Source organism: Phodopus roborovskii, unplaced genomic scaffold (assembly GCF_943737965.1).
Source record: "Phodopus roborovskii unplaced genomic scaffold, PHOROB, whole genome shotgun sequence".
NCBI lineage: Eukaryota > Metazoa > Chordata > Mammalia > Rodentia > Cricetidae > Phodopus > Phodopus roborovskii.
Window position 1 is genome coordinate 48,022,926 of NW_026126407.1, and position 17,503 is coordinate 48,040,428.

The 17,503-nt window shown below is 49.7% G+C and overlaps 1 protein-coding gene across 1 annotated transcript; it reads right to left on the reverse strand.

Annotated features, from left to right (window-relative positions):
• Positions 1-24: 24 nt before the first annotated feature.
• Ciao3 (cytosolic iron-sulfur assembly component 3) lies at positions 25-9,348 on the reverse strand. The gene is made up of 11 exons (XM_051181091.1): positions 9,190-9,348; positions 7,984-8,079; positions 6,499-6,642; positions 6,103-6,235; positions 4,029-4,163; positions 3,542-3,660; positions 2,671-2,800; positions 2,136-2,208; positions 1,725-1,862; positions 1,236-1,393; positions 25-1,061 (listed from the first exon to the last, which is right to left on the reverse strand). Exons 1-11 carry the CDS (start codon positions 9,253-9,255, stop codon positions 823-825), a joined length of 1,431 nt encoding a protein of 476 aa, XP_051037048.1. The 5' UTR covers positions 9,256-9,348; the 3' UTR covers positions 25-822.
• Positions 9,349-17,503: the final 8,155 nt, after the last annotated feature.

Consider the following 17,503-nt stretch of genomic DNA (forward strand, 5'->3'; position numbering starts at 1 on the left):
ACGTGCCAGACACACAGCAGCTGCTTCCAGAGGTGCAGACCTGTTTATTAGTGATGAGGCTGGGTGAGAGACAAGCTTGGTGACATTCAGCTATGGACTTCTCACAGCCACACAGGCTCGGTGCTGACAGACTGCCCAGACAGCAAGGCCCTAGCAAGCAGCCAGTTTTTAGAGGATCAGGTGCCTCACTAGGTTCAGTTTTGATAACTGCCCTATACATTGTAGCTTCAGGGGTTAGCCACAGAAATGAAACTGCTCATACTCAGGCTACTACACCCAGAGGGCTGGGCAGGGAAGATGCCCATGGCCCTAGACCAGTAGAAGAGATTCTGGAACCTTGTGCCAGGCCTTAGTGGCACATACCTTTAATCCCAGCACTCGGGAGGCAGAGGCAGGGGGATCTCTGAGTTGGAGTCCAGCCTGGTCTATAGAGCTAGTTCCAGAACAGGCTCCAAAGCAATACAGAGAAACCCTGTCTCAAAAAAACAAAACAAAACAATACAAAAAAAGATTCTAGAACCTCACTGGACCTTTAGCCTCCTTGGCTACCTAGATCCTGCCTGCACTTCCACCCTGCAGAGCTCAGTGTGGAATCTGGAGGTGCACAGGCCACAGGCAACATTACCAACCAGAGGCACTGCCAAAGACCCATGTGCAGCTAGTGCCCACTTTAGCACAGAATCCAATACACCCTTGTAGCTATCCTTGGATTTTGAAGGTCTTTGGTGTGTTCTCTGTGTGGGCTCTGTTGCTGATACACACATGGTCTTCCTAGGAGTTGTGGTGCTGGCCCCCGGGGCTCTCACGGACTCTCAAGGCCTCCTACCACCTGATGCTGAGGCCTGAGTTGGTCTTCTCCACGGCGTGGTATTGTGTATGTAGTAGTCGGCTGGCCTGCTCAGAGCCCTCACCTTGCAGCCAATGCTGGTACAGCTCCTGGACCCCAGGTGCATCTTCGGGTGCCTCACTCCTTACCATGCTGTATAGTCTTTCCACTTGCTGGAGGAGCTCCCTGCCTTGCACATCTGGAGCCTTGAGCTGGCCCCCTCCATTCAAGCAGCCTGTAGCAGAGCACAGGGCATGGTGGTGGGAAGTCAGGGTTTAGCCCTCTGAACCCCGGTATGGGGTATGTGTGGAGAGGGGACATGTGTCGTGTTGTCCCCGCCCCCCCTCCCGTCTAACCCCTAACACTTTCCACTGTTGGCAGGCTGCTGTACTATGCTAGGAGGAACTACCTGAAGGGCAGGCCATGACTTCCACATAATGGTAGGGACAGCGGCCTCGCTTCAGCTTCTGCACAAGGTTCTGGATGTTGCGGAAACCATAGGCCACAGCAAAGCGCAACAGCACCTGGCCTTCCCTCTCCAATGTCACCTCCTGGAAGTCCTTGTTCCTGAAAGTGTAGGAGTAGGCTTGTGAAACTCCACATTGCCATGCAAACCTGCCCCTGCCCAGGTGCAGAAGCATTCTGGGGTTCAGCACACTATCATCCGCTCTGTCCTTTTCTGATTGCAGGCAGGGGAGGGGGTGATGGGGGGGCACTGCTTGCATCCACAGGCCTAGGTTACCCTAACCCTAACCCTGCTAGTCCTTGTATATATTGCCCTGCTAAGACTGAGGAGAGTACTCTGACCTGTTTGCTCATGCTTCATGCTCGTAAGAGGAGACCCAAGGGCTCCAGGGGTCTTTCCACCCAAGTTCCCGTCAGTGCCTGCTCCACTAACCTCATGGGTTGGTAGGTAACTTCAGCCACATGGATTCCAAAGAGCTCTTGGGCTGCGTGCCGGAACACATGCTCCAGGTAGCCTCCTGAGCCTCCACCCCGATGGCTGGTGGGCTCCTCAGCAGACACACTACTGGTTCTGGGAGAGGGGTGGGTCAGTGCAGCCGAGGTCTCTTGTAGTCAGACCTTAAGAACTGTTCTTATGATGGCCCTGGGAAGCTCAGATGGCTTCTAGAGCAGGCTCTGCTTTGACACTGTAACTCAGCCACTCTTGGGCCCCAGCCAGGCTGTGGGGAGGTCTGAAGTCAGCCAGAAGGCAGCCTGGGTAGAAAGGAGGGGACAAGACACTGCCCCACCCCACAGGCAGCATCTGATCCCAAATAAAGGTTCTCAGTCCACACCACCAACTCACAATCGATCCAGGGGCATAGGCTCCAGCTCCAAGAGTGAGATTCCTTCTTCCTCCAGCAGCCTAAAGACTTCTCCTACAGAGGACACAGCACATGCTCTACTTGGTTTCAGAATGCTGAGCTGTGTCCCCAGAGGAACACTCACTCCCATTCATGGTGGGATGGTTGAGTCCAGCCAGCCTCTGCAGACCCACTGGAAGGCATTCCTGCCTGGAGCATTGTAAAGGCAGGACCACTCTGCCAGTCCAGGGGCAGGCTGTTTAGCCTTCCAGACAGTTTATTTCCGTGATTCTTAAGTAGCACAGGCTACTCTACTCAGAAGTGGGATGAAAATATAAGCCACAGGGACTAGACTTGAGACCTTGTCTGCCTTCAAGACTCATTTTTAAATCAGCAAGAATACAACACTGGGGCTCCATCGGTCACAGGACCCCGGGAGGCACTGTGGGAAGGCCCGGCTGCCTGCTGGGCTCTAGTGCTTCGCTCTAGGAGAGCCCTGCAGACAGTAGAGGGTAGAGTTATGCATGGTGCCTGCACCTGTTGTAAGGACACAGTCCACGTCACGGGTCTGGTACTTGTGGTTGAAGAAATCAGGTCTGGACGCTTCCAGCTTTTTGTCGTAGCAGGGCATCACTGTCACATGGTAGATCTTGTCTGGAGTCAGATGCTACAGAGAGAGTATAGAAAGCTCCAGTTCTATCTAAGCAAGCTCAGAAGTGGCCTCACTAAAATGTGAGGTAGAGTGACTGCCAGGCATGACTCGAGCAGCTACTCACACCCCCTGGCCATCATAGGACCACGGTCACACATTACCTCTCCTGTTTCTGTCCCTAACAGCCAGTGGCAGCAGAGGAGGTGAGCTCTCACTGCCTTTGAAAGAAAGAACAGGTCACAGTGGGAAAAGCACACTCAAGGGAAGTGTGGCCATGCACATGTAGAGGGAATGCAAATGATTGATGCCAGTGCTTGTGGTTTCAGGTACAATGGAAGGCAGCTCCCTTCCTCATCCTCCATCAGGTTGGGTCCAGTGGGTCACTGGGAATGACCTCAGGTGAGATCTGAATTGTTCACCCAGCAGCCCGTGGACTGTGCTTCTAGCTCTTGGTCTCCTGCTAACTAAATGTGGAGTGTAACCACCTCCAGATGTGAGAAGTGCCTTTATATCAGAACTGGGCCCCCTGGTACCTGACAACAGCCCAGGTAGTAACAGGCTAGCTGGGCAAGAATGATACTGGTGCCAAGCTTACTTCACTGGCAGCTGCCATTAGGTTCCAGTCACCCAGACACCTCCAGAAGGTGACATGGTCACAGGCAAGGGATCAGTGGCCAGCCAGTGGGCCATCTCTTACTCCTGTGTCACAGCTAACCACTCCTCATTATGTTGTCTGGGGATGCTCAGTCCTCTTACCTGTTGCTGGGCAAAGAAGTCTTTGACCAGGGAGCCCATAACCTGCTGTGGGGACCGGACTGTGCTGATGTAGGGGAGGATGAAACTGCCATGTGTCTTCTCAGCATAGCAGATCCAGCCTGAGCCAAAGAGAACGAAGAGATCTGGGGTGTGCATAGGGCAGGCCTGGGGGCAGTTCACAAACAGCTGTTCTCCTCTTGGCAGTGACATGACATTCTGGAGGTGGGCCGAGTCATACAAGAGATTACTGTGGCATTAAAACACTCCTCTTGTCATCACTGTCACAAGGAAGGCTGGCATCTAGGTGATCTCCAATGGGAACTGGTGACTACAGGTGATGTCTTAGACCTTATGCACCTCCTAGGTACATTTCTATCCTTCTTTCAAGATACGCCCCCACCCCCGTCATTCCCATGTTTCTTGTCAAGACGTCAGGATACCATCAAATCCTAACTTCAATTAAACAGCTATTCAGCCACGGACATACCTGGGCAGGCAGAAGCCAGCATGGGCAAAGCCTCTCCGGAGTTGCCTTGCCCTCGGAATCGCTGCACAAACTCTTTCTGGCTTTCCAAAAGGCTGAAGTTCCTTGCGAAGGCAGTATCGAAGACAAAGTGTACCCCTAGAAGGTGAAGGAAGGTGAGCATGTGCCTTACCCTTACCATGGCAAAAACCAGCATCTGAACATCTCTGCCCTGAGTAGAGCAGCACTATGGACCATGGGCCAAGAGCAAGGCTCTGCCCTAGTGGTACCACAGCATGCTGTTTCTATGGGGACTCTAGGAATCTCTGTTTTACCAGGTACAGCACCTGCTCTGTAGATGCCCGAGAGCTGTCCAGTGGCCCCACCATTAACCCCCTATAGTGAATTCCTAAAGAATGTACTCTCCTTGGCACCATCCTAAATGTGTTTAAGTCTTTCGTGCCAGTAGGGTTTGGCCCCTGGATGCTTTGACCTCCTCCAGTCCAACCTGTGGCGCAGATAGAGATCTCTGCCTTATTCAATGGCCTCCTCCTGATGGTTGCATCTTGGGGCCACACTGCTGTACCCCTGCATGGACTCTGCAGATGTGGCTTCTCAGCTACAGCAAACTGTTGTAGACTTCAGTCTGCCTGCCCTCAGCCAGGAGTGCTCCTGCAGGACTGCAGTGGAAGACTGTGCTCCTGGCTCTTCAGTCCTCCCTAGGACTGGGAACTGTCCTGAGGCGATGTGGGACTGAGTGTTCTTCTCGTCTTAGAACTACCTGCCCTCATGCTGGCTTTTCTTAGGACCCTGGGGACTGAGGATGGCTCCTACCATCATAGCAAGGGACAGGCCTCATGATACACATGTGTCACACAAGAGCCTGCCTATTAGTAGGTGTCTCCTGCGAGACTCCTGGTCATGCTGGACAGTAAGTTGCCAGGTCATCTAACAGACAGGAGCAGAATTCTGTGGAGGTGGAACGAGTGTCCATGCCCAGTCCCTCCACTTCCCCATGATGGGCTGTTGCTCACTCTGGTACTGGGACCCCAACTTAGCAGGGAGCTTTCAAAACACCCATACCCCAACTCCTGGCACAGAGGTCAGCCAAAGCTAACCCAAGGCAGAACACAACAGATATGACAATATGCCTGAAAAACGTAACTAGAGCCAGTGAGATGGTTCAGCAAGGAGAGGTCCTTGCTGTCAAGTCTGACGACCTGAGCTCAATGCCTGCTGCCCAGGCAGTAGAAGGAGAGAACCAAGTGCTGAAAATGGTCCTGTGTCCCACACACATTCACGCACCCAAAATAAATATGCAAATAACATGCAAAAATAGTGGGGCTGGAGAGATGGTTCAGTGGTTAAGAACACTAGCTGATCCTCCAGAGGTCCTGAGTTCAATTCCCAGCACCCACATGGTGGCTCACAACCATCTGTAATGAGGGCTGGTGCCCTCTTCTGGCCTGCAGGGGCACATGCAGACAGAACACTGTGTACCTAATAAATGAATCTTTAAAAAAACCCCAACAACAACAAAAAACAAAAACAAAACAACAACAACAAAACCAAATAGTAACTGGAGCTGGGTACAGTAGCACATATATGTAATCCAAGTACTATGGAAGCTGAGGCAGGAGGATTGTATGTTTGAGGTCAGCCTGAACTACATAGTGAAGTCAGGGCAAGCCAGGGCTACAAAGTGAGACCCTGTCTCAAAAACTAAACACCAAAAACCTAAACCAAAGCCCCCGAACCAAAGATGGCATGTGCATGTAATCCCAGCACTTGGTAGGGGACCAGGTCCAGATTAGTGTCATCTGAGACCTAGTTTCCAACAACCAAACACTAACAACAGAACCCAAAAGACTCAACTATAAACACTGAGGGAATGGTGAATAGTCAATGAAGGTACAAGTCAGAACTCAGGTGGCTTCTCTCTTAAGGTCCTGATCTCAACCATCTGATCAAAACTTCAAGCTCAAGTCAAAATAGGAAGAGTGCCCCTATGTTCAGTTCACTGTGAGTGACATGTGCTTTGGGGGTGGGAAGAGTCCTGATACCAGCCACCCTCCCTCACCCAAGGTTCTGCACCTACCTATTTTTTTGAAGAAGGAAGTTAATTTCCTGGCAGTGTCTGAGGAATCCAGCTGAAACCTGGCAGCCAGTGATGCTCTGGACTGGGGCGAGATGGAAATGACCACCAGCTGCTGCTGACCGGGTGCTGCTACCTGAAATGCAAAAGTCTCTGGCTGTGCAGGCTTTGTATAGAAGGCTGGAGGTCAGCCTCTGTCTTCAGATGCCATCAGTCACATGGCAGTCGGCCATGTTGACACTAAGCACCCAACCCAAAGCCCCAGACCTAACACTTAGTGTCAGAGAACACAGGGAAGAAGCCTAAAGATGCAGGAGTCACTGGAAGTCAGATGGGCGGACCAGGTTAGTTTCCCCTGAGGAAGTATGCTGTAGGCTACCGGGGATCCCCACTGCTTACCTTATTAGCATCTAGAACCTTCTTCAGCTCCTCATGACTCTGCTGGGTGATGAGAACAGTCTCTGCTGAAGTGACACAGCCACTGCATGCCAGGCAGTCATTCAGGGAGACCTTGGCCTTCTCCAGCTTCTGGGTTCTTCCATCCTGCAGGGGAGCAGAGTCTGGGGCAGAGGGTCTTGTGGGAGATGGGCAGGGCATCCATTCCATGTAGCTTTGTTTGTTTGTTGTTTGGTTTTTAGAGACAGGGTTTTTCTGTCTCTGGTTGTCCCGGAACCCACTCTATACATCAGACTGGCCTCCAAATCACAGAGATCCACTTGCCTCTGCCTCCTGAGTGCTGGGAATAAAGGACCACCTGGGTCCAAGTAGCCTTTTGACTTCCACGCACACCAGCAACAGCCAGCATGAGAGCCAACTGGGGGTTTATTTGCTACCCACTCTTCATTTTTATTTACTTTTCTTTCTTCATGACAGGAGACTGAACCCCTGAATCCCTTAACCCTCCTACAGATGCAGGAACGGTCTGAACTAGGGCCAGGTGAGCTACAGGGGTCAAAACTGACTGAACGATTAAGGCTAGAGGGTTAGAAGTCCTTTGAACTGCTTTACTCCACACCAAGAGACCCAAGGCCCACAGGCCTGGGCTGCAGCAGCACCATGACGATGAAGCCACTATGGTGATGGGCACCCTCCTCTGTCCCTCCATCCATGGGATCCCTCGCTGAGAACCAGAACCTCCTGGTGTACTGGAGGAAGACAGCTGGCCTTCTCTGTCATTGCTTGATCCTGCTGCTCTTCACTGTTCACGGGATCTGCACACCCATTCCCTGAACCTAAGCAAGGTCCCGCCCCTACTCAGTGTTCCACGGCTGGGCATCACTTTTCAGTACAGTGGTGCATGGGATCTTTATTATGTTTACAGTGTTCTGTCTGCATGTGTGCCTGCAGGCCAGAAGAGGGCACCAGATCTCATTACAGAAGGTTGTGAGCCACCATGTGGTTGCTGAGAATTGAACTCAGGATATCTGGAAGAGCAGCCAGTGCTCTTAACAACTGAGCCATCTCTCTTGATACATGGGATTTTGAAGTCACGCCTTAGAATACAAAGAGCATCTTAGGATTCATTTTCACTTAAAGAAGATGGAGGGGTTTGAGGGTTCAAAACCAGGAAATCTTATGCTATTAGAAGTAGGGGCAAAGGTGGTGGGAAGGATCCCCCATCTCTGGAAAAGGGCCCCATGCAGAACAGGACAGGCTGGCTGCTCAACCTGGGCACCCCCACTCACCTTCCCAACTCCCCAGTCAGTGACCGTGACAGTGAGAAGGGACTGGTGAGATGCAGGGAGTTTCGGGGGGGGGGGGGACGCATCTGTGACTGGATGAGGCAGAGGATGCGTGTTTTAGATCTGCACCCCAGCACCCATCCCCACTTGCCACCAACCACCAGCCCCTAGTGGGGATGAGGGGAGACCTCTGGCTTCTTACTGGGTTCACTTGGAGATAACTCCCATCGTCTTCGATGTGGATCTTGGCTATGCCACTTCCTGGCTTCTTATCCACCTTCATAGGCTTGATACAATTCTACACCAGGAAGAGACCCCAAAACAGGCTCTATTAGGGGAAGGTAACTGGAGAATGCTGGGCCTCAGGGATAGCTGGCTGCTGGCAACGGGGTGAAGCACACCACCAGGGCCTGTTCTACCATGCTGAGCTCTGGTTGCCACTCTTTTCCGTACAAGATGAGGATGTCACCAAGGCCACTCACTCTCTGTGTCCAGATCAGCATGAAGACTGGTGCTAACAACATGCAAGTTAATGTCTGCTGAAACCCCGACAAGCCCGTCCTTCCTAAGTGCAGACAACAGCACAGCACCAGAGGCCACGTGTCAAGAAGCCATGGCCAGACTAGAATGCTTTCCTTGGGAACTCTGGAGGTCACCTCTAAACCCACTGCCACAGATGGAATGTCATGTCTCTCCCCTGCCCCTTAACATCTCCTGTTATTGCCTCCAGAACCTTGGTGGCTTCTAGGAGATGGCCTTCCAGATGTTCAGTCCCAGGCAAGATGCCCCAGTTCATCCTGCCTGACTGGCAGCTCAACCTCTCTTCTATGGATCATGGGATCTGGCTACAGAACTACTAGCTCTGGGGACAAAGGAAAATCCAGGCAAGGGCACCCGCTGTTGTTTTTAGGTGTGGCTGTCTGGAGTCCCTTGTATCTTCCTCAAGGTAAGGTCAAGAACATTAGCTATCATTGTGGCCCAAGTGGACATCTCACCCGTCCCTTCAACATGGCCCCTCCATTGAGATGAACAAACTGGCTCTGAGGGGCGGGATGGGATGTCTCACAAATGTGTGGAGGCTGTGCAGCCCCAATCATGTCTCTGCATCACCAGTTGGGTGACACTAATAGGAACCCCCAGTTTTTGTAACATTAAGCCTTCATGTCACCCCTAAATACTCCCATAGCTTCTGGAAATCCCTCCTGGACATCCTGGGGTCAGTAGCTAGCTGCCCAGCCCTCCCTGGCCTCAGTTGTCTGTGTTGGTAAGAATGGAACCAGACTGATTGAGGCCCTGGGCCCTGGGTCGGGTCCTGTGCTCAGGAAAAAACACCGTTGGCAGAGGTTTCCCGCTGCACACAGCCAGGCCCGGCCCCTCTTCCTGCGCGACTTGCCCTTGGCCGGCCCACCTGAGACGGCCCGATGAAGTCATCCAAGTCGGTCAGCTGTAGAACCCCACTGAAGGGCGACGCCATGACAGCCTCACTGCCGCTGAGCGTCGCACGGAGATGTCGCAAAATGGCACCAAATGATAGGACTGTTCCGCCACTCTGCCGGAAAACGCAAATTCCGGCGCATGCTCATTTCTCCCCACGGGCAAGCTTTGGAAAGAGCGAGTGCCCTCTGCTGGTCGTCTTGAGCGCTCAAAGTACAAAGTTGCACCGCGCTCAGTTTTCCGTGCCTCCCTTGGGTTGTGGTGGTGTGTGGGGGTTGTGTAGACAAAGAAAGCAAAGATTGAAACTCTAGAGTCAGAATGTCCCCCGCATCACGTAGGGGTGGAGATCGGGGTTTCACGTAGCAAGGACCCAGATACAGTCAGTGCCTGCATCAGGAGAACATGTTATTTGCAGTAGAACACAAAATTAACTTTGGTTCACTGGAATGCTTTGGAACGGGCTTACCTAAAATGATCGACACGTGCTGTTGTGGAGAGAACATTAACAGAAGCAGGTTTTTGGACAGGACCAGGGCCAGAGAATAGTTTCTGTTGGGGGGCGGGGGCGTAGTTCTAACGTTGGAAAGAGAGTGATGTAACCTCTCCTTGTCCTCAAACCTTTAAAAACAGTGGAGGGATGACAAAAAATGAGCATTATCCAAGGCCCACAGCATATATACATAGGAATAGTCTGGGACATTACAAAGATCGAGTCCTGACATTCATCTTAAGGTTGATGACCCTGAAGACATTACAGTCAGTGGATGTGGATGAAGCTAGTTACAAAAGACCACATGTGTGACATCAGTCAGCAGAGTATCCAGAACAGGCAAGCCCACAGACTGAAAGCCGACCTCAGGTGTTGGGGAGAAAGGGTCTGACCAGGGTGGTGAAAGCCTTTAGAAACTGATGCTACACATTGTGGTGTCTTTTTTGTTTTTGTTTTTTTTTTTTTTTTTTTTTTTTTTTTTTTGTGACAGGATTTCTCTGTATAAAAGTCCTGGCTATCCTAGATGGAACCCACTCAAATTCACAAAAATCCATCTGCTTCTGCCTCTACCTTCCAAGTGCTGAGGCTAAAGCATGTGATACCACACCTGGCCTTGTGGTATCATTAATACCACCAGAATGACTATTAGAATGGTTACGATCAGGCTGAGGAGATGACAGTTGATAAAGTGCTTGCTGTGCAGACATGAGGAACAGTGTCATGTGCCTGCAATCCCAGCACTGAGAAGGTAGAAATGGGAACTCCTGGTGTTTGCTGGCCAGCCAGTAAGTAAAGGCTCTTGCTAGAAAGTCTGATAACCTGGGTTCAATCCCCAGGAGCCCTAAGGTGGAAACAGAACCAGCACTGACCACCACAGGCACAACATAGCATGAATATACCCATAACATACATGTACATACACAAATAAATGCAATTTTACAAAAGAAAACAGAAACCAATGTATTAGAGCCAATTAAATCCTACACTTTTGGCTTTGTTTCCTCCCCCAAACAGAGACTGTCACTGAGTAGTCCAGCCTGGCTTCAAACTCTTGATCCTCCTACTTAGCTTTCTGAACACTGTGGTTATAGGTGAATGCCACCACTCATAGTGAATTGTAACATTTAATTGGGGGCAATAGTGCAGCATGTGAGTTCCTATCTTAATAAGGCTATTAAAGACAGGGTAGAGCTATAGCCAGGTATAGTGACTTATGCCTATAATCCTGTCACTTAGGAACTGGAGACAGGAGGATTGCTTCAAGTTTTAAAAAATTATTTATGAGACAGGAGGTGGTGGCACACACCGTTAATCTCTGAGTCCAAAGCCAGCCTGGTCTACAGATTGATTTCCAGGACAGCCAGAGCTAAACAGAGAGACCCTGTCTTGAAAAACAAATAAAACAAAATCTTTATTTACGGGGCAAGAGAGATGGATGAACTGGGCTGGGTTCTCATCACCCACATGGCAGCTCACAACTATCTGTAACTCCAGTTCTTGGGGGGAGTCAATGGCCTCTTCTGACCTTTGTGTACACTAGGTATACACATGGTTCACATACATACATAAAGGCAAAATAGTCATGGACATAAAATAAAAATAAATGAATCTTAGAAAAAGTATCACTGTAAGCATGCTAACATATGTGTGTGTGCGTGTGCGTGCGTGGGCACGCATGTGTGCCCATGCCTGTGTGCGGACAGGTGTTTGCCATTATGAAGAATGTGAGCGTGTGGATGTCAAAGAGCAACTTTGTAACATTGCTTCTCTTCTTCCCACTTCAAGTGGCTTCCAGGAATTGAACTGTAGTTGTCAAACTGACAACCTGCTGAGCCATCTTGCCAGCCCAATTGCCACAAGTTTGAGGTCAGCTTGTGTGATGTAGTTAGTGTACACAGGCTAGCTAGGACACACTTTAAGACCCTTAAGCAAATAAACAAACAACGAAATGGTGGAAATTGAAGACTCAGTGACCCCAGCTTCTGGAGTGACCTTGAATCCAGGACATTCAGTCTCAAGCCATATGTCTGACACCTACAAGAGACCGACAGAGTAAGCTGAGGAGTTTTGTTTTATTTCAGTATCTCAGGACAAGAACTCAGCTTCCTGCATGTTGGACAAGTGATCTTATCAAGCTTCGGGGCTAGTTTCTGGTTCATAAAATAGGACTACAGTTTCTGATTCTCTCTCTCTCTCTCTCTCTCTCTCTCTCTCTCTCTCTCTCTCTCTCACACACACACACACACACACACACGGAGAGGTTATTCTTCTGTTGGGGACATGTCATCCCCTCAGACGTCTTTCGTTAACTCATTTCCCTGTGGGCACTAGCTCTGTGCAGATGTCAGGCCTCTGGGTCCCCAAGCTCCTATTTTGCAAATTGTTTCATCATCACCATTAGATGGTATTTACCATGTGCTTCCCCTGTGCAGGTCCCTAAGCTAGACTCTGGGAACTGTAAGGTTTACAGACGTCAGGGAGGGGAAAGGAGGACACAAGGGCCAGCCAGGAACACTGGAAGAAACCAGCTGGGCCTCAGCTGCTGTGACACTGTGCTCCAGTGTGGCGTTCCTTTTCTTGGACATCCCTGGCTGCCCTGGGTACTCTTTAGTCCACAGGTACCAACTTGCCACCAGTTGGGGGAGCAGCCCCTTCCTGCTGCCCATGTGGTTTGCACTGAGGCCTGCCCATAGCCCTGTCTCTTCCCGTGACTGTGCCAGTTTCACCATTTGTGAGGACATGCCATGTGCTAGTACCCCAAGGCTGTTGGGACAGATGGCCACAACTGGGTGCTTAGTAATGGAAATTTATTTTCAGCTCTACGGGTGAAAAGTTTGACATTCCAGGCTCTGCAGTGCTTCATACCCTCCTCAGACAACGGGGTCGATATTTTCCTGCCTCACCCTCTTCCAGGGGTTCCAGATGGTCTGAGACTGTGAGCACACAGTTCCAGGCTTTTTTTTTCACATGATCACTTCTACATGTCTCTGAACTTCTCTTGTTACTAGACTTAGGGTCCAACTCAATCAAAGATCAGCTCGAGACCTTTGATGTCACCATACCTCGTGGGAACAGAGGGGTGGACCAGTTAGTTTTCCTCAACTTGACACGAACCAGAGTTACTTGGAAGAGAGCTCCCCATTGAAGGGTTGCCTCCATCAGATTGGCCTGTGGGTATATCTGTGGGTTATTTTCTTTATTAATGATTGATGTGGGAGGGCCCAGCCAACTGTGGGCAGTTCCACTCCTGGGCAGTTGGTCCCTGGTTGTATAAAAAATTAGGCAGCCTTGGAAAGAGAGCCAGTCAGCAGGGTTCTTCCGTAGTCCCTGCTCCAGTTTTCACCTCCAGGCTTCTGCTTTGTGCCTCTTATTCTGACTCCCTAGGCGATGGATTCTAACTTGTAAGATGTAATAACCCCTTTCTCCCAAGTTGCTTTTGGTCATGGTGGTTTTTTGCTTGTTTGGTTTGGTGTATTTGGTTTCTTTGTGAACAGCCTTAGCTGTCCTGGAATCAGCTCTGTAGATCAGGCTGGCCTCAAACTCACAGCACCCTCCTGAGAGCTAGGGTTAAAGGTGTACACTACCATTGCCTGGCAGGTCATGGTGTTTTATCATAGCTACATAAAAGCTAGCTAGTACCAATGGGAAGGGAGAGAGAGCCTAGAGCTGGCCAGTGTCAGTGTGATTGGCTCTGTAATGTGAGTATAAAAGGATCCTGAAGTGGGGGGGCGGGGCTGGCTGACACACCCACAGGTAATCTTAGCACTCTGGTGGCTGAGAAAGATTTAGTCTCAAAAAGGGGGGGGGTTAGATAATAGCTCAGTTGACAGCGCTTGTCCACCTGGCACAAAATCTGGGTTCAGTCCCTAGTGCTGCCTAAACCAGACGTGGTGGTGTGCAGCTGTCACCTTAGCACTTGGGAGGTGGAAGCAGGGAGGTTAGAAGTTCAAGGATATGCTCAGCTACACAGCACAGTTGAGGCCAGGCAGGACTATAGAGACCCTGCCTCAAAATAAGTAAGTAAATGAAGGGAATGTGGGCAGGACGCTGCCGGGAAGGAGGCAGGAAGAATGGGTGGAGGGAGGAATGTCTGATTTCAGCTTTCGCATGCTGTGTTTGAAGATACTTTGCTTAAAAAAAAAAAAAAAAAAAAATCAGAAGGGAGAAGTGGGGTCCCGCTCTTCGAGCGGCACTTGCCTGTGGTCTCCCAAGCCCAAATGATACAAGTGCTGCTGCCACCCTGAGGCCTGCAGGCGTGGGAGGAGGCCAATGCCCAGGGAGCCTCTAGATTCTCCCTCCCACCTGTCACAAGTGCCGTCCAGCTAACGAGTTCAGGTCCCGAGAGCCGCTAGACAAGCTGGGGGGAGGGGCGGACAGACAACCCACCTGTGTCAAATGCTGGACTGGAGGCTTCCTGCACCTGGTCAGACCAGTCCAAGTTCAGGGCAGGTGGCGTGGCCTCGACAGTCCTGTGCCCGGGTACCCTCACCTGCTCACCCTCCACATGCTCTGTGAGCTGGCACTCACTATTTTGGTTCATTAGTGTGTGTGGTTGATATAGTCTTGAATATGCTTTTAAGTCCATGTGTAAAGGCCTGGCTCCATGGTGTAAGAGGCATCTTTAGGGACTGTTGTCCAGTCTGTAGGGGTTGGGTATGTGGTTTCTCTTGAGAGCCCCTGTTGCTGCTTCCCAGATGTTATGAGGTGCATGGCCACCATGTGATCACACACACAGTAGGCCTGAAGGTAATAGAGCTAAATGATGGTGGACTGAAATCTTCAATACTCAACATTTTTCTTTCTTTCCTTCCTTTCTTCCTCCCTCCTTCCCTCCTTCCCTCCTTCCCTCCTTCCCTCCTTCCCTCCTTCCCTCCTTCCCTCCTTCCCTCCTTCCCTCCTTCCCTCCTTCCCTCCTTCCCTCCTTCCCTCCTTCCCTCCCTCCCTCCCTCCCTCCCTCCCTCCTTCCCTCCTTCCCTCCTTCCCTCCTTCCCTCCCTCCTTCCCTCCTTCCCTCCTTCCCTCTCTCCCTTCCTCCCTTCTTTTCTTTGAGACAAGATTTTGTATAGCTCAGCTTCAAACTTGCTGTAGCTGAGGCTAGCCTTGAACTTGTGACACTACTACCTTTACCTCTGAGTACTGAGATTACAGACACCCAGTTTATACAGTCCTAGGGACTGAACGAGGGGTTCCATGCATCTAACAGCCTTTCTTTTTCTCTACCTCTTAAGTGTATGTGTGTGTGTGAGAGGGCGGGGGGAGAGTCCTTGGAGGCCAGAAGATGGACTTTGATACTCTGGAGCTGGAGTACAGACAGTTACAGTTGTGAACAGCCTGATGTGGGTGCTGGGAACTGAACTCAGATCCTCTGGAAGAGCAGCCCACTCCTTTAACCACTGAGCCATCTCTTTAGTCCATCTCTCTTTTTTCTTTTCCTCTTTGTCTTCTCCTCCTCCTCCCTCTTCCTCTTCTTCATGACTATTTCAGGATTTTGTTACAATGACAAAACTGATTGTTACAGTGGCCAGCTGAGAACTCCTTACCATTCATTAAGTTGTGGGTGAATCAGCCTAGGTCCCTGATGGTTATGGGGTCACCACTCTTGTGTGGGTGGATGTAAGGCCAACTTGTTTCATCCTATCCCTTCCTTATGACTTGAAGTGTAGGAACTTCCCCATGGGAAAGGCCCCACTGGGGTGCTGGGCTATTTGCAAAGGGTGGGCTCCCCATCACAAGTGGCATCTCTCTCAATATAGAGATACAGTAGCCATTTGTAGGAAGATTTTGCAGTGGTGCTGGTGACATTGAGCCTGGACCCCCATTGGCTTGTATTAAACATTGAAACACTACCTACCTCATTAAAGCCCAGTGTGAAGTAAGACTCAAGATAGAGGCTGAACCGACCAGTTTTATTTGTTGAAGGCAACTACTGTTGGGCAATGAGCACATCATTAGTGGCATAATCAACACATGGTTTTGTCCTTCTGGGGCCACTACATCTTGTCAACAGGTGAGATCCCAGCAACAGGCCCAGGGGGAGCCTGCACAGGCAACAATTAGTAGCTAATGAGAGGCCTGAGTGGCTGTTCAACCAGAGAAGTGGTCTGAATGGAACACTACTTGGGCTGTCACTGTGGTTTGTGTACCCTGACCCCAAGCCTCCTTCCAGTGGCGGTGTCTGGTTAGGGACAATGGTAGCTGGGGCCAATGGATTATTCATGCATAAACTTCTTTTTGTTACTTTTACATTTATTTTTTTCTATTTAAAAATGTCTGTTTATGCTGGGTGTTGGTGGCACACTTAATCCCAGCACTCGGGAGGCACCACTCTGTGAGTTTGAGCCCAGCCTGGTCTACAGAGCAAGTTCCAGGACAGGCTACACAACAATACAGAGAAAAAAAAAGTCTGTTTACTTGTTTTCTTATTATTTATTTATTTTTACACGTGAGCAAAGATGTGGATGTCAGAAGCTGATTTTTGGGAGTTGGTTCTCTCTCCATCATGTTGAGTTCCAAGGATTAAACTCAGGCCATTGGGCAGAGCACTGAGCATCTCACTGGCTCATATTATTTATTTTAACCAAGTATTTTCTTTATTTTATTCTATCTTTTTGATTGAAAATAGATTTTTTTCATACACTATATTCTGATTATGGTTTCCTCTCTCCCTCCTCTTCCCAGTTCCTCTCCAACTTCCCTCCAGTTTGGATCCTTTCTGTCTCTCATTAGAGAACAGTCATCTAGCTGGGTGGTGGTGGCCCACACCTTTAATCCCAGCACCAGAAGGCAGAGGCAGGCAAATCTCTGTGAGTTCAAGGCCAGCCTGGTCTATAAGAGCGAGCTTGAAGACAGGCAGGACTACACAAAAAAACCCAGTTTCACAAAACAAAAACAAAAACACACTCACATGCCCCCCAATAAAACAAAAACAAAGGAATCAGAATAAACCACAAACAAACAAAAAAGAGTCAAAGAAAAAGCACAAGAAACACATATAGACACATGCATTTGTACACACAGAAATTCCATAAAAACACAAATTCAGAAGCTATAATATATATGCAAAGGACCTTAAGGTAAGAAAAATAAAAGCCCAATTTAACACTATGAGACAAAGAACCTCCAAAGATGAGGTTGGGTTTTTGTGTCTGCCATCTACTGCTGGACATAGGGCCTACTCTTAAGGGTGGCTTGTTTCCCAGTGAGATTCCCTTGGAGAAAACTAATTTTTTTATTTGAAAGTGGCAATCAATTGGAGCTAGCTTCTGAGTTAGGGATGGGGTCCACTTCTTTCAGCTCTAAAAGCCACCTGGTGCAGATCTGTGGGAGCTCTGTGACTTTAAAAATGACCTTCACTCATTTATTTATTTTGTGTGTGTGTGTGTGTGTGTGTGTGTGTGTGTGTGTGTAACACCGGCATGCCACAGTACATGCAGAGACTTCAGAGGACTAGGTATGGGAGTCTGATCTCACCCTTCACAATTCAGATCCTGGAGACTAAACTCATTTTATAAACTTGGCAGCAAGCCTTAACCTGCCAAACCATTTCATTGGCTCTTATTTAGTAAATGGTTAGTGTGTGTGTGTGTGTGCGCGTGTGCGCATGCACGCGTGTTCCCATGTGGCAGACAGAGCGTAACTTGTACTCTCTCCTTCTCTTGTGTGACTTCCAGAGTTAAACTCATGATGTCAGGCTTGACTATCTCACTGGTTCACTGTTTTGTTTTTGAGACAGGACCTCATGCAGCCCAGGTTGTCCTAGAACTCTGTAGCCCAAGCTGACCTTGGACTCATGGCAATCT

Bases quoted from the DNA above. Each gene is read 5' to 3' on its own strand.
- Ciao3 (XM_051181091.1), bottom strand. From the start codon at position 9,255: ATGGCGTCGCCCTTCAGTGGGGTTCTACAGCTGACCGACTTGGATGAC. The intron at 6,643-7,983 runs GTAAGAAGCCAG...GCTCCCCTGCAG, and splicing joins GTTATCTCCAAGTGAACCCA to GATGGAAGAACCCAGAAGCT. The intron at 1,394-1,724 runs GTTAGTGGAGCA...CTACACTTTCAG, and splicing joins GTTACCTACCAACCCATGAG to GAACAAGGACTTCCAGGAGG.